This window comes from Erythrolamprus reginae, chromosome 1 (assembly GCF_031021105.1).
Source record: "Erythrolamprus reginae isolate rEryReg1 chromosome 1, rEryReg1.hap1, whole genome shotgun sequence".
Classification (NCBI taxonomy): Eukaryota; Metazoa; Chordata; class Lepidosauria; order Squamata; family Dipsadidae; genus Erythrolamprus; species Erythrolamprus reginae.
The window spans coordinates 266,699,511-266,712,863 of record NC_091950.1 but is presented as its reverse complement, the minus strand read 5'-3'; the positions used below and the strand labels follow the sequence as shown (position 1 = coordinate 266,712,863).

Genomic DNA, 13,353 nt, shown 5'->3' with positions numbered 1-13,353 from the left:
TCTTTGCTGTTTCATCTATTATAGGATCTCAGTTTTAAAATATCTCTAGTTGGTGGGGAGGGTTCCACAGAAAATGAACTGGGAAACTGCTCTTCCTGAGGTCCAGCTTGCTTACTCCTGCTTTTTTAAAGTATTGGAGACTTCCATTTTATTGAGGCTGTACAATATATTTTATTGATATACTGTATACTGTATTTGCAGAACAAGCCATTTACTTACTTAGGATAAGAGCCAGATTGGAAGTTGTTTTAAGAATTTTTTTAAAAAAATGTAAATGTATTGTGTTGGCAACCAATCAAGTAAAAACACAACACTCAACATGCCTAACCACCAAGCTGGAAATCCACCTGATCTCAATTTAGCAGAAATTGGTCATAAATCAAGTTCCACAGGGATTCTTTTTCCCATCTATGACTATGGCCTTTTAGGCATATATAGTTGCAGATGTTGCTGTGAAGAAGAATAATGTTTATTTGCCTATCAGTGTCCATGGCAGTTTGGCCACTAATTCAAATAAACACCTGTGTATAAAAACATAACTTTTTTATTTTGTATGTTAACGTTTTCTCTAGAATATACAAACATTAAACCGATGTGCACAACAAACCCCACCAAATAATGTTGTACCATCTCCCAAACTCACTCCCATAACAATTTATTTGCATTTGCTTCGGTTATTTATTTGTTTATTTATTTTTCACACAAGATAGAAAGTATTGGTATATACATAAACATACAAAGTAGGTACAGGTAAATTAGGACAATTAGGACAGGAAGATAGCGAGGGTGGAAACAAAGGTGTGCTTATTCACACCCCTCAGAGACCTCTTAGGAATGCAGTGAGGTCGACTGTAGACACTCTAAAACAGTGATTCTCAACCTAATGTCAGGACCCCTTAAAATACAATTCCCCACATGGTGGTGACCCCAACCATAAGTCTAGTGCTAATTCTCCCAAGAGAGCTTTAAGGTGATTAGCAGGAACGTCAGAGGGACACCCCCACTGTAAACGCCTGATTGATCAGAATGTAAATATACTGTATGCTCCAAGGCACCAGAATAGAAGCTTTTGTCTTTTCACATGGTCTTAGGCAACCCCTGTGAAACGGTCGTTTGACCCCCAAAAGGGTCTCGACCACCAAGTTGAGAACCACTGATTAATACTTATCTTAATATAATAATTAATATTATTATTACTATTATTTATTTCTCTTATTATTAATATTAATAGTATTAACATACTCTAAGATATTACTCAGAACTCTCTAAACGTTCGCTTTCGTGAAAGTCGCCTTCATTTCCCAAATCTCGGTTTCCTTTTCTATAGACGTTTGGACACAGTTTTTTTTCCATGGTAACTGCCTCCCGTTTTGGTTTGCTACGCAAGGTCGCAAAAAGGGAGAGGCAAAGAGGAGGCGCGGCGGTTCGGTTTCGTTTCTCCTCAGGTCGCTTTCGGTTTCCTCCTGGCGATAACAGCACAGCGCCCGGCGGTCGGTTTTGGTTTCCCCGCGGCCGAATGGGCCCCGCCCCCTGGCGGGCTTCTCAAAAACATTTCCCCAGTTTCGTTTCTCCTCATGCTGCCCCGCGGCGGCGCCGGCTCCCTCCGGCTACAGCAATTCGCCGTGGACAAGCTACTCTCTGCGTCCCCCATGGGCTGGCTCGAGCGCTCCTTCGCGGCCGAATCGTCCGGGGCGGAGGTGGTCTATTTCGCCTTGAGCGACGCCGCAGAACAGCAGCAGCAGCCAGCCAACCGCGCAAGGCCCCGGTGCTTTCTATCCCCTCCGGGCAGATGCTATTCCTTCGGCGTCCCCGTGGCTCCAACCCTGCGGGAGCGCGTACGGGCTGCCCGGCTGCAGGGGACTTTGCAGCGCCGGCTCGAGCAGGCGCCGTGGGGCGCTCGGGGCCGGGTCCTGCCGCTCCTCTGCTACAGCCGCCGCGGCGGAGCCCTGCTGGAGAAGGGCTTCTTAGTTCAGGACGAGCGAGGCCTGAGGGAGACGCAGGCCTTTTTGGAAGAGCTCCTGCGGGGCCTCCTTCCAGCGCCGGCCCACCTCTGGGTGTACGAGCAAGGCGAAGGCGGCCGGCTCGGCTGCGCCTTGTGGGACTTGAAGGGGGCGGGAAAGGAGAGCGAGCTGCTGGGCAGAGCTGATGTGATGGCCGCGGAAGAAGCGGAATTCCACCCTGCCGTTCCTCACCTTCTGGGCAACACAGTGTTCAGGTCTCGGGAAGCTGCACAGCAAGTGCTGGAAGAAGTAAGTGTTAGGATAAAGAGGAGCTCAGCAGAACCAGGCCTCTTTTTCTGGACATAGCTGAAGCCCAGTTGGTCCTTGATTTACAGCAGTTCGTTTAGTGACTGGTTCAAAGTTACAACGGCATTGAAAAATGACTTCTGTTTCACACTTAGGACCATTAAGAGTCAGGTGAATTCAGGAGCTTGGCAACTGGTTCGTATAGCAGTGTTCAAAGCTCATGTGACAACTTTTGGCAACTTTCTGAAAGTTCTGAAGGTCTGAAAGGAAAGCCAGATTTTCTTTACAACCAATCTACTAATTTTAACTGTAACGATTCACTTAACAACTGGGAAAGAAAGGTCATAAAACAGGGTAAATGTCACTCAATGACTCTTACTTGGCAGCAAAACTTTTGGTCATAAGCTGAGGTCAACTTCGGTAGGTAGGTAGGTTGATAGGGATAGAGAGATAGAGATAAATGGACGGACAGAGAGACAGATAGATAGAATTCTTTATTGGCCAAGTGTGATTGGACACACAAGGAATTTGTCTTGGTGCATGTGCTCTCAGTGTACATAAAAGAACATGCACATTTGTCAAGAATCGTGAGGTACAACACTTAATGATTTTCCCTTCCCGACTGGCTCTTCTTAGATGACTGACAGGCACGAGCGAACCAGGAGCATTTCACACTTGGTTCTGGCTCTGTTGTAAGCTAAAGTTGTCTCTCTTGGTTTCTGGAGTTAATTGACTTTTGTATGCTCCCCAATACATTATGAGAGCCAGTTTGGTGCATAAGTTATCCTTGGTTGCTTAGCAACCATTTGAAGATACAATGGCTCCCCCAAGAATGTATGTATGACCCAGTTCTAAAGGCTGTTCCCTCTCAACACCACATGACTGCATTTTGAGTGCTTGGCAATTGGCCCACATTTAAAACCAGTTGCAATGTCCTGCAGTCACATGACTGTGATTTAGACCATTTTTATGAGAAACCATTTTTCACTTCCAATTCTACACAAAAATGCCCCATAGCAAACACTTGTCTTTGGCTTAATTTGTGGAGGTTATTTAAGGGCCATGGGATTTTGTTTATGACCACAGTGGTTGCTTTATGATGCTGTAAAAAGGGTCATAAAATTGGGTTAGCGGTGTGAATGACCTGCCTTTACATTCATCATGACTTACAGCTGTAATGGGCTAGCTTCATTGCCATGGTATGTTTTTAAAACAGTTAGAATAGTATACTTTACCAAGGCCTTTTGATTTTTGTTTTTGAAGAATAAACTGTTTATTTAAAGGGAAAATGTATGAACAATCCTTGTGGAGAATGTAAATTGTGTATCATTACCGCTATGTAGAAAATGATACCACGTTGATCAAACTTTGTTTTTCAATTCTGTTTGTACTCTAGAGTTTGAACAGGGGTTATGTATGTTTTCTTGAAGAAAAAAATGGATAAAGGGGGGGACATAGATACATATTCCAAAGAAACTTGTAAAATGTGCATGTTTAATTGAACAATATGTTTTAAATTAGGCCAATCGACTTAAGTCTTTTTAAGTGTTGCTTTCCTATGATCTACCTGCTGAATTGCCAAGGTATAGCTCCTGTATGGAAGACAGAAATTTCAGTATCTGCCTCTTGTGAATGTCATCTGAATTTCTATCAGGTGACAGAAATGTTGCTCAGGATGTAGGAGTCTTGTTCTTTAATCTGTTTGGCATTTCAAGTGGACTTCACAAGCATTGTTGCTTAGGTTCTGCTTCTAGTCCTTCAGAATCAATGTATATTCTCATTACAGTGCACTTCAATACTTCCTGAATCCAGACTGATTCTAGAACTTGTGGATAAGTGTCCTAAGCATCCCAAGAAAGGAAATTTTCCTGTAATTGTTATTGAAGGACTAGATGCAACAGGTAAGAAAACATATTTTATATGTATATATTTAAGACGGCACAAGCTTTTCTTTGACTGTCACATTTCAAATAATATTAAATCAACTTACTTTGTGGGTTTGCACCTAAGTGAAAGCAAACAGGTTAGGGTTTGTGCAACATCTTAAAACTGAATAAAAATCAAGTTTAAGATCAGACAATTGAGTACATTACTATGTTTTATTGTCTAGCTGGAGAATTCTGGGAGTTGAAGTCCACAAGTCTTAAAAGTTGCCAAGTTTGGGGACCCCTGCTCAAGATTATTCACACAGTCCATGATAATTTAGTAAGATTTTATAGTTTAGTACAACTATTTTAAATTGTACTCAGAAGCCTCTTGACAATCAAAAGCTCCATGCTTTTTTCAAGTCCAGTTCAACAGATCAGTGGAGTTCTTCCCTTTGTCTTAAAAAGACCAGTTATTTTCTCTCTTCAGCAGAGGGGAGAGACTAGAGTGTCTCCTTTTTTGTGTAACCAACAATATAGCTTCCTAAGGGGGATGTGGATTGACAATCTGACATGCAATCCTAATTTGTTGCAGATCCTAATGAATAGGACCTCAATTTCTAAATAGAATACATTTGGGTTAACTTGCTTAAAAAGTAATTCTTCCCTTTGAAAATACCAGCAGTTTAGCTCTTATATGTACTCGTTTACTTTTTCACCACTGCCCTTAGAACAATGTCACCAGGCTTGAGAGTGATGGATCTTTTTTAAATACATTTTAATTGTGCCACAGCAATAAACAAATAAGGCATGCAAGTGACATACTGCCCAGAATTGTTTGCAGGTGATTAGTTATTTTGTAGATAATTAGAGGTCCAAATTAACAAGAAAATAAAATGGTAACAAATGAAATAAAAGTGAAGCTTATTTGATAGTAATTTGAGGACTAGTGAACAGTCATTAAGGTTAGTAGAAAACAGAAATCTTTGTCATATGACAGAGTTGGATAGCTGACTGTATGGATTAAATATAGTCTGCAAATACAGTGATCCCTCGATTTTCACAGGGGTTGCATTCCCAGACTGCCCGTAAAAGTCGAATTTCCACAAAGTAGAGATGCGGAAGTAAAAACACAATTTTTGGCTATGGAGAGCCAAAAACTACCCCAGCGCACCCTTTTCCAAGGCCGTGCAAGGAGCCGGGCTTGAAGTTGGGGGTGGGGAGTGAGGAAAGTGCGGAGGCCGGCAAAGATTGTTTTGAATGTCGGCAGCCCCCGCCCCCAGCGCCTCTGCCCCCCTCGCCACTACACCCGTCAGCCGATCTGCCCCTCTCACCAGCTTTCTTGGGGCACAGGTCCTCCTGCAGCAGCGCTGGTGGCTACGGCTTCTCGTCCTCCTCATTTGGCCGCTAGCCGCTCTGAGCGCTTTGAGAATGCCCGCCCCACCCCTCTTGCAGTCCCTTAGCTGAGAGCGCTTTCGTCCCAGCTTCAGCGAGGGGGCTGCAGGAGAGGTGGGGCAGGCATTCTCACAGAGAGAGAGCAACAGACAGAGCGAGATAGAAAGGAGACAGAGAGAGTGAGAAAGAGAGAGAGCAAGAGGGGGGAGAGTGGAGAGAGCAAGAGGGGGGGAGAAATGATAGAAAAAAGGGGAGAAAAAAAGAGAAATGAGAAAATGATTGAAGCAGAGAATGACAGGAAAGAGAGAAAGAAGTGACTCTTGGTGATGACATCTATGACGTCATCGGGTGGGAAAAACCGTGGTATAGAAAAAAACCGTGGAGTATTTTTTAATTAATATTTTTTTTAAAACCGTGGTATAGCCGTTTCGCGAAGTTTGAACTCGCGAAAATCGAGGGGTCACTGTATAGCCAGCCATCTTTCTACCTCCCTCAGAGCTCCCTTGCCATTTTTGTGATGATTGTAAGAATTGTAAGCCAACATAGCATAAGGGCACAGAGTGAGGAAGGCTGACATACATTAATCTGTTTTAATTCATAAAGTAATGTCAGGTGACTAAGCATTCTTTTCCCCTTGTTTAGTAATTCATCTGATGCTTGCTGTTTATAACAATATGTAGATAATGCATTCTAGTACTTCATTGCAGTATGCCATAGTTTATTTGATCATGGTTTATTGAATAATACCATGGCTGAATTTGAACATTTATAATTTGTGAAAAACCATGATTGGTTGCACATTGCATATTAAAGCAAATATGATCATTTTATGGCTTAGCAGAATGTGTGATTTGTGAATGAAGCTGGTGGATTCATGCAGATAGTGGATTAAACTCTGTTGGGACGTTTAGATCCTGTCTATCTTAATCCCAGTTCATTCAGTGCAGGTACAAGAAAATTGCTTCTTGCCTTCATGACATATTTTCACAGCAGAATTGGTGGCAGCTATGAGGCAGTGTTACCAAGGAAATAAGGGATTCCATCCTCAACTCTTATTCATTTGAATCACAGCAACTAGCAATAGCATTTATATATTGCCTCATAGTGTTTTACAGCCCTCTCTAAGTGATTTACAATGTCAGCATGTTGCCCCCCAACCACCTGGGTCTTCATGTTACCGACCTTTTAAAGAGGGAAAGCTGAGTCAATCTTGATCCGATAAGGATCGAACTGCTGGCAGTTGGTAGAATTAGCCTTCAATAATGTATTGTAACCACCACGCCACCATGGCTCTGCCAAGAGAATGGCTGATAGTTCTCCACAAAACTGTGCTTTATCTGCAGAGAAGACAGGGAGTGATCGAAACACAAGGGACTATTGCCTAAGATACCAACGTTCTAAACTAAATTCTTGCAAACTTGATCAATCCCCCTGTTGCGTCATAACTAAGGGTGATTTTCCTTCCTATACCACATGTAGGCAAAACAACAGTGACTCGTTTTTTGAAAGACTCACTGAATGCTGTGCTCTTGAGGACTCCTCCATCTTGCGTTAGCCAGTGGCGGAAGATTTTTGACGATGAACCACCACTCATACGGAGAGCATTCTATGCACTGAGTAACTACATTGTGGCTTCTGAAATAGCCGAAGAATCCTCTAAGTCCCCAGTGATTCTAGACAGGTTTGCAAAAATATTCCCAATGGAAGAAAATGTAGCTCACAGATTAACTGTGATGTCCTTGGGACTATTTGAGCTTGGTTGTTTGCAGTATGTTTCAAAACTAGCTAGACAAGCTACTCCATATAAACAAGGAGCAAAGTCCACATTTGCCTACATAGATGATGTTACATAGATGGATAATGAAGCATTAGAGTCCTTTTGAAGTGAGCGGCTTAAATAAATAAAGCGATTGCAAGAAAACAACCAAGCTCAGAAAGCATCAAGGACTCAACGAAAATAAAGTGTCTTTGTTGAAAAATGTGCCACCTCGTTAATTGTATAAGTTGTGTTTCTAGTACAGTGATACCTCATCTTAGAAATGCCTCATCATACAAACTTTTCGAGATACCAACCCAGGGTTTAAGATTTTTTTCCTCTTCTTACAAACTATTTTTACCTTACAAACCCACCGCCACCACTGTGATGCACCGCCTCCGGACTTCCATTGCCAGCAAAGCACCCATTTTTGCGCTGCTGGGATTCCCTTGAGGCTCCCCTCCATGGGAAACACCACCCCCGGACTTCTGTGTTTTTGTGATGTTGCAGGGAAATCCCAGCAGGGGAATCCCAGCAGTGCAAAAACGGGCGCTTCGCTGGCAACGGAAGTCCGGAGGTGGGGTTTCCCAGCGAGGGGAGCCTCAGTGAAATCGCAGCATCGCAAAAACACAGAAGTCCGGAAGTGGGGTTTCTCATGAAGGGGAGCCTCAGGGGAATCCCAGCAGTGCAAAAACGGGTGCTTCGGCTGGCAAAAGGGGTGAATTTTGGAGTTGCACGCATTAATTGCTTTTCCATTGGTTCCTATGGGAAATATTGTTTCGTCTTACAAACTTTTCACCTTAAGAACCTCGTCCCAGAACCAATTAAGTTTGTAAGACAAGGTATCACTGTATTTTAAAAAAGATTGAAATGGAAAGTTATCATGAATTATAATGGTCCATTGCCTATGGTTATTTTACTCTATCACAGCTCAGAACCTTTGGAATAATCAGTGGGTATGTATATGCTAGAAAAAGAAAATGGCAAACCACTTCTGAAAAGTCTTGTCAAGAAGACTGCAGGGACTAATCTACGCAGTCCTATGGGGTCAGAGTGAAAGAAACCCCCTCCAAAAAAAAAAGCTACTTGAAGGAGGAGAATGATCAGTAGCAGAAAAGTATCACTCTTAATTTTCAATTAATGGGACCAAAGCAACTCTGGACTTTGCTGATTGTATTTGTGCTTTTAATTTGTGCTCCCGTATTGAATGAAACTGAGGAACTTCCAAAGCAACCAGTGATATAATGGATGCTGTGATTACCATATGTGTGTTATTAAAATTAGGATATAATGGCTCTTCAGCTGATACCTTGAATTTGGCTCCTTTGGACTCTTTAAAATTTTCAAATTATTTTTAAAGGAGTAAATTTTTAGACCTCGTTTGAGAATGCAGAGCTCAATTTATTTCTAAAATATATCAGCCATCCAAATTATTTTTTTCATCAGTCATGAAAAGGGTAACTATATTTAATATTAGTATTATATTGGCATCTATATGGATAAGATACAGATAAGTCAAAATACAGATACTCTTTGAGTCACCATGTGTGAATAGGCAACAATATACATTTTCGAAAGAAAGAAAGAAAAAAAAAAACCGTGCCTGATCTTTCAATACTTTAACTTTCAAAACTTAGTGAATCACAGAATGACTCATCCTTTAAATTGACAAAACAAAAAAGAAAAATTGAATTGTAAGAAAATATTTTAATGTGGTATTTGTTTATCAATTGGCTGGAGAGATAAATTCAGTAGCAGAGATACAAGAGGACTTAAAACCATTTATCTTCTTCAGTCTTGCTTACTCAGAATAGCCAATTCTGATCTTTATGTAATTTATCGTGTCTGTAGGCGTTTGTATCTGTGAATCACTCATACACATTACATTCAAATAACTTAATATTACAAGAAAAATGATTTTTTTAAAATATCAGAAAATGAACTTTTAAAGATCTCCCCATATTTATGGATTGTATTCTTGTATCACTTTGAGTTTGGGGCTGGTGTTCATACTGAGGTCTGAAGAAAAGTACCTATACAACTGAGTCTGTTATTTTCTGATAAAATTTTAAGGAAAAGTTGATGGTGCTGCGAAATACCCCAAGTCTTCACAGAGCTTAGTTTGTGTTTTGAGAAAATCATTTTGCTTAGTTAGCTCTGTATGAAAAGAACCTTGTGAAGAGAAAGTGAGAGTTTAAGTTTCTTAAAACCATTCAGATCAAATGAAAAGTTAAAATGTACATACTGATCCATCCAACAAGGCAGCTTACAAAAAAGCAACATTAAAATTCCAATATCCCACATCATAGTCACACTCACAATACAATAAGAGGCTTCCCCATCATTATCATTTTGCTCTCTAAGGACTCCAGTAAAACTAATTTAATTAGCTTTTGGAAAAGTGAGTAGTGTGAATTCTAGTCTTTGGAATTATGTTCCAGAAAAATGGAATTGCAGCTGAGAAGACCTGTCCTCTGATCCCTGAAGATGACATCCTATAAGAGAAAGAACCCAGGAAGAGCCCACCCTTCCCTATAACCATTTTGTGGGAGGCAGAGTTGTCTTCACAGTTCATTTCATATGCAAAAATTGGTGGTTCTAGAAGCAAAGAATGATAAATTGACAATCTTGGTCTGAAACTCACATTAATACCTTTGTTTGGACAGATTTTGGCATAGCACTGCAGCATACGCAATTGCAACTGAAATAACTGGGAACGTGCAAAATCTTCCTCCACCTTATCACCTGGTGTATCACTGGCCTGATGATCTTTTGAGTCCAGATATCGTCTTGCTGTTGACTGTTAGCCCTGAAGAAAGAGTCCAGAGGTTACGGGGACGTGGAATTGAGAAAACAAGAGAAGAGGTAGATTTGGAAGCAAATGATGCCTTCCGTCAAAAGTAGGTACTAAAATGCAAAACGTGCCCCCACTATATTCCTTGTTAGCAAACCATGCAAATGTTGCTCTTTTTATGTTAAGGTAAAAGTGTAACGGGAGGTTGATTAATTATGGGAAATTAATTATGAATATTTTAGGGAAGAGAGTTATGTGCTGGTTTGGGTGAACAAAGAAGACCCTTAAAAGGGTACCTATGTGACATTGCACTTTGCAGAGTCTGCTGCCTTGTATAAGGGGTCCTAAAATACCAGGTAGACTAGCTGCAAATAGTAACTGCTTCAGTAAGATAAGTCTTTGTATCTTTAGATGCAATTGTGCTCCATAGTAATTGTAGCTGGATGTGAAATCTTAGGTTCTTAGCTGGACTCCATAGCATATCCAAATATATGAAGTACAAAAACTAAGCCAAGCTCTGATTCAGAGATTCTTTTTAATAATTGTGTCTATGCATATTTATAAAACTTCATGAAATGTTTGAATTGATTTGAAGTTAATTGATGCATTCAGTTCCAAGGAGGCAATTTGGCTCACTTTCAGATCAGAAAGCCCTATTAAAAATCTCCGTTTTGGACAACCTGGGATTTTAGTTTTGGATTAATGGCTATCTGAATCCTTCTAGTGCAGTATTTAAATGACAATTCATAGCTTCTGAAATATATACAGTGGTACCTCTACCTACGAATGCCTCTACTTATGAACTTTTCTATATAAAAACCCAGTGTTCACGATTGTTTGCCTCTTCTCAAGAACCATTTTCCACTTAAAGAGCCGAGCCTCCAAAACTGTAACTGGAAAAGGCAGGGAGAAGCCTCCATGGGGCCTCTCTAGGAATCTCCTGGGAGGAAATAGGGGCGGAAAAGGTGGAGAGAAGCCTCTGTAGGGCCTCTCTAGGAATCTCCTGGGAGGAAACGGCCTCCACCCTCCCTGTGGTTTCCCCAATGGCACGCATTATTTGCTTTTACATTGATTCCTATGGGAAAAATTGCTTCTTCTTAAAACTTTTCTACTTAAGAACCTGGTCACGGAATGAATTAAGTTCGTAAGTAGAGGTACCACTGTACTATACTGAAAGTTTTGCATAGACATTTAGTAGAATGCAAAGTTTTTCTAAACTTGGTAATGCTATGTACTTTTTTAAATAGAGTTGAAGAGTCTTATAGAAGAATGGAAAATCCAATATGTTATATCCTTGATGCCAATCCTCCTCAAGAAGATGTTGCCAATGCTGCTCTAAATGTGATTAAAAATCACTGCCATTTCCCATAGCTGTTTGTGTATACACTATTGTCAATAACTATCAGAATCAAAATTTCCCAAAGAAAACAGATGTTAATATTTTCTGAACAAATGAGAAGCATAAGGCATATGCAAGATAATAATTTTTAATATGGACACACTAATTTTAAAAATACGTAATCATACTGCAATGTACTACTGCTAAAGGAATGTAATTGTTACTCTTCATAACTAAAAAAATATATATCTACGTTCACTTTCATGATGCAAACTTTGATTGTATTAGTGCTAAATTTGTGCAGATTTTCCAAAATATTCTTCTTGTTCTCAGTCTGAAATAACTTTGTAACAGTATCACATAGACAAATTATAGTGAATTTTTAATGAAGTGTTCTTATCAAAAGGTAGACAAATTAAGCACTTGAACGTAAATTATTATTGTCACTGGAAATAAAATCCTGAATCAAAATGAAAAATAAATGCTGTCCAGGTGTCTTTTTGTGTCCTTCTAGGGGTGGGTTCCACTTACTGTTGTAAGGAAATAAAGTTCCAAATGGCTTGAGCTCCTGAACAGGAAAGGTGAATCACATGCTTCCAGATATTGGGTGAAGAGAAAAAAAGCAAAAAAGCTGCTGAGTCCCTTGGTTTTATGCCCCAGAGTTTCCTATTCCTGTATAAGAAATGCACTCTGGTAGTCAGACTCCCATGGGGCTATGCAGGGGGAACTCTGTAGGCTGTGTTTTTGAGTTCAGGTTTGGCTGAGCCAGGGTGTTGGTGTAATGAAAGCATTAAATCGGTGGGTGAAGTTGACAGGAACGGAGGCAGACTTCAGAAATGAACAGAAAACATCAACTTTTATTTCAACACCACAGAAACAGAACAGAGAACAGGCGACTTGAAATCTCCTTTTATACTGGAGCTGTCAAACTCTCGACCAATGACAGAGCTCCAAGTCCCCACTCAACTAGCAGCAGAGCGGTCATAACTGTGAGAGGACTTAACAGAAAGGACTTTGGGAATTCTTAATACAGTAGTACCTCTAGATATGAGCTGCTCCACATGCGAGTATTCCAAGTTACGAGCTGAGACGCGAGCAAAATGTCTGTTCGACACCCGAGCTCAAATTCGGGATACGAGCCGAGCGTCCAGTTATCTTGGCGCGAAAAGCCAAATCTAAATGCATTCGTTCAAGATACGAATTGATCGACATACGAGCTCTGCTCTGGCACGAATTAAACTTGTATTTATTTATTTATTTATTATTTATTTATTTATTATTTAGATTTGTATGCCGCCCCTCTCCGCGAACTCGGGGCGGCTCACAACAAAAATATAAACAATCGTACAAATCCAAATTGATTCAATAAATTTAAGTATTTAAAATAGTTTTAAAAAGAACCCCACTATATTAACAAGCACACACACAAACATACCATACATAAATTGTACGTGGCCGGGGGAGGTGTTTCAGTTCCCCCATGCCTGACGACAAAGGTGGGTTTTAAGAACTTTACGGAAGGCAGGGAGAGTAGGGGCAGTTCTAATCTCCGGGGGGAGTCGAGTTGTATGTCGAGGTACCACTGTATAGGTCTGCCTGAAAGAGGTAGATCTTTGTTATGTAGAATAGACTAGTCCACGCTATTAACAAAGGGGGTGGGGATAAATGAGCTGGGCCATTCCTTGATGGCATATTGACAAATGTGGGGGCTACTAAGAGTGAGTCTTTTTCTTGCCTGAAAGCATGTTTCTCAGTCGGGCATGGTATATAGTAATCTGCCTTTTTAATATTTCCTAAAATATTTTATTCCTGTAGGAAGGGGATAGGTGCTAACTTCCTACATTAGCTTTCCCACTGGCTCGCATCATGATATTTACATGCAATTTGTCTTCCACACAAGCTGATCAGCTGTGCTTTGGGTGAAGAATTAATAAAGGTAAGTATTAACTCGGGGGAGA

The 13,353-nt window shown here is 40.6% G+C and overlaps 1 protein-coding gene across 1 annotated transcript; it reads left to right on the top strand.

The window, feature by feature from the left end:
* The first annotated feature begins 1,333 nt into the window (after window positions 1-1,333).
* Window positions 1,334-11,877, top strand: CMPK2 (cytidine/uridine monophosphate kinase 2). Its single transcript, XM_070738810.1, has 5 exons — window positions 1,334-2,249; window positions 4,033-4,147; window positions 6,986-7,187; window positions 9,929-10,162; window positions 11,304-11,877. The coding sequence occupies exons 1-5, from the start codon at window positions 1,575-1,577 to the stop codon at window positions 11,425-11,427; spliced, it is 1,350 nt and encodes a 449-aa protein (XP_070594911.1). The 5' UTR covers window positions 1,334-1,574; the 3' UTR covers window positions 11,428-11,877.
* The last annotated feature ends 1,476 nt before the right edge of the window (window positions 11,878-13,353 follow it).

What these genes read in the sequence shown, in the direction of transcription:
- CMPK2 (XM_070738810.1), top strand. Translation starts at nt 1,575, where the DNA reads ATGCTGCCCCGCGGCGGCGCCGGCTCCCTCCGGCTACAGCAATTCGCC. An exon ending in CACAGCAAGTGCTGGAAGAA is followed by an intron (nt 2,250 to 4,032) that starts GTAAGTGTTAGG and finishes TTCTCATTACAG; the next exon opens with TGCACTTCAATACTTCCTGA. An exon ending in TCCCCAGTGATTCTAGACAG is followed by an intron (nt 7,188 to 9,928) that starts GTTTGCAAAAAT and finishes TTGTTTGGACAG; the next exon opens with ATTTTGGCATAGCACTGCAG.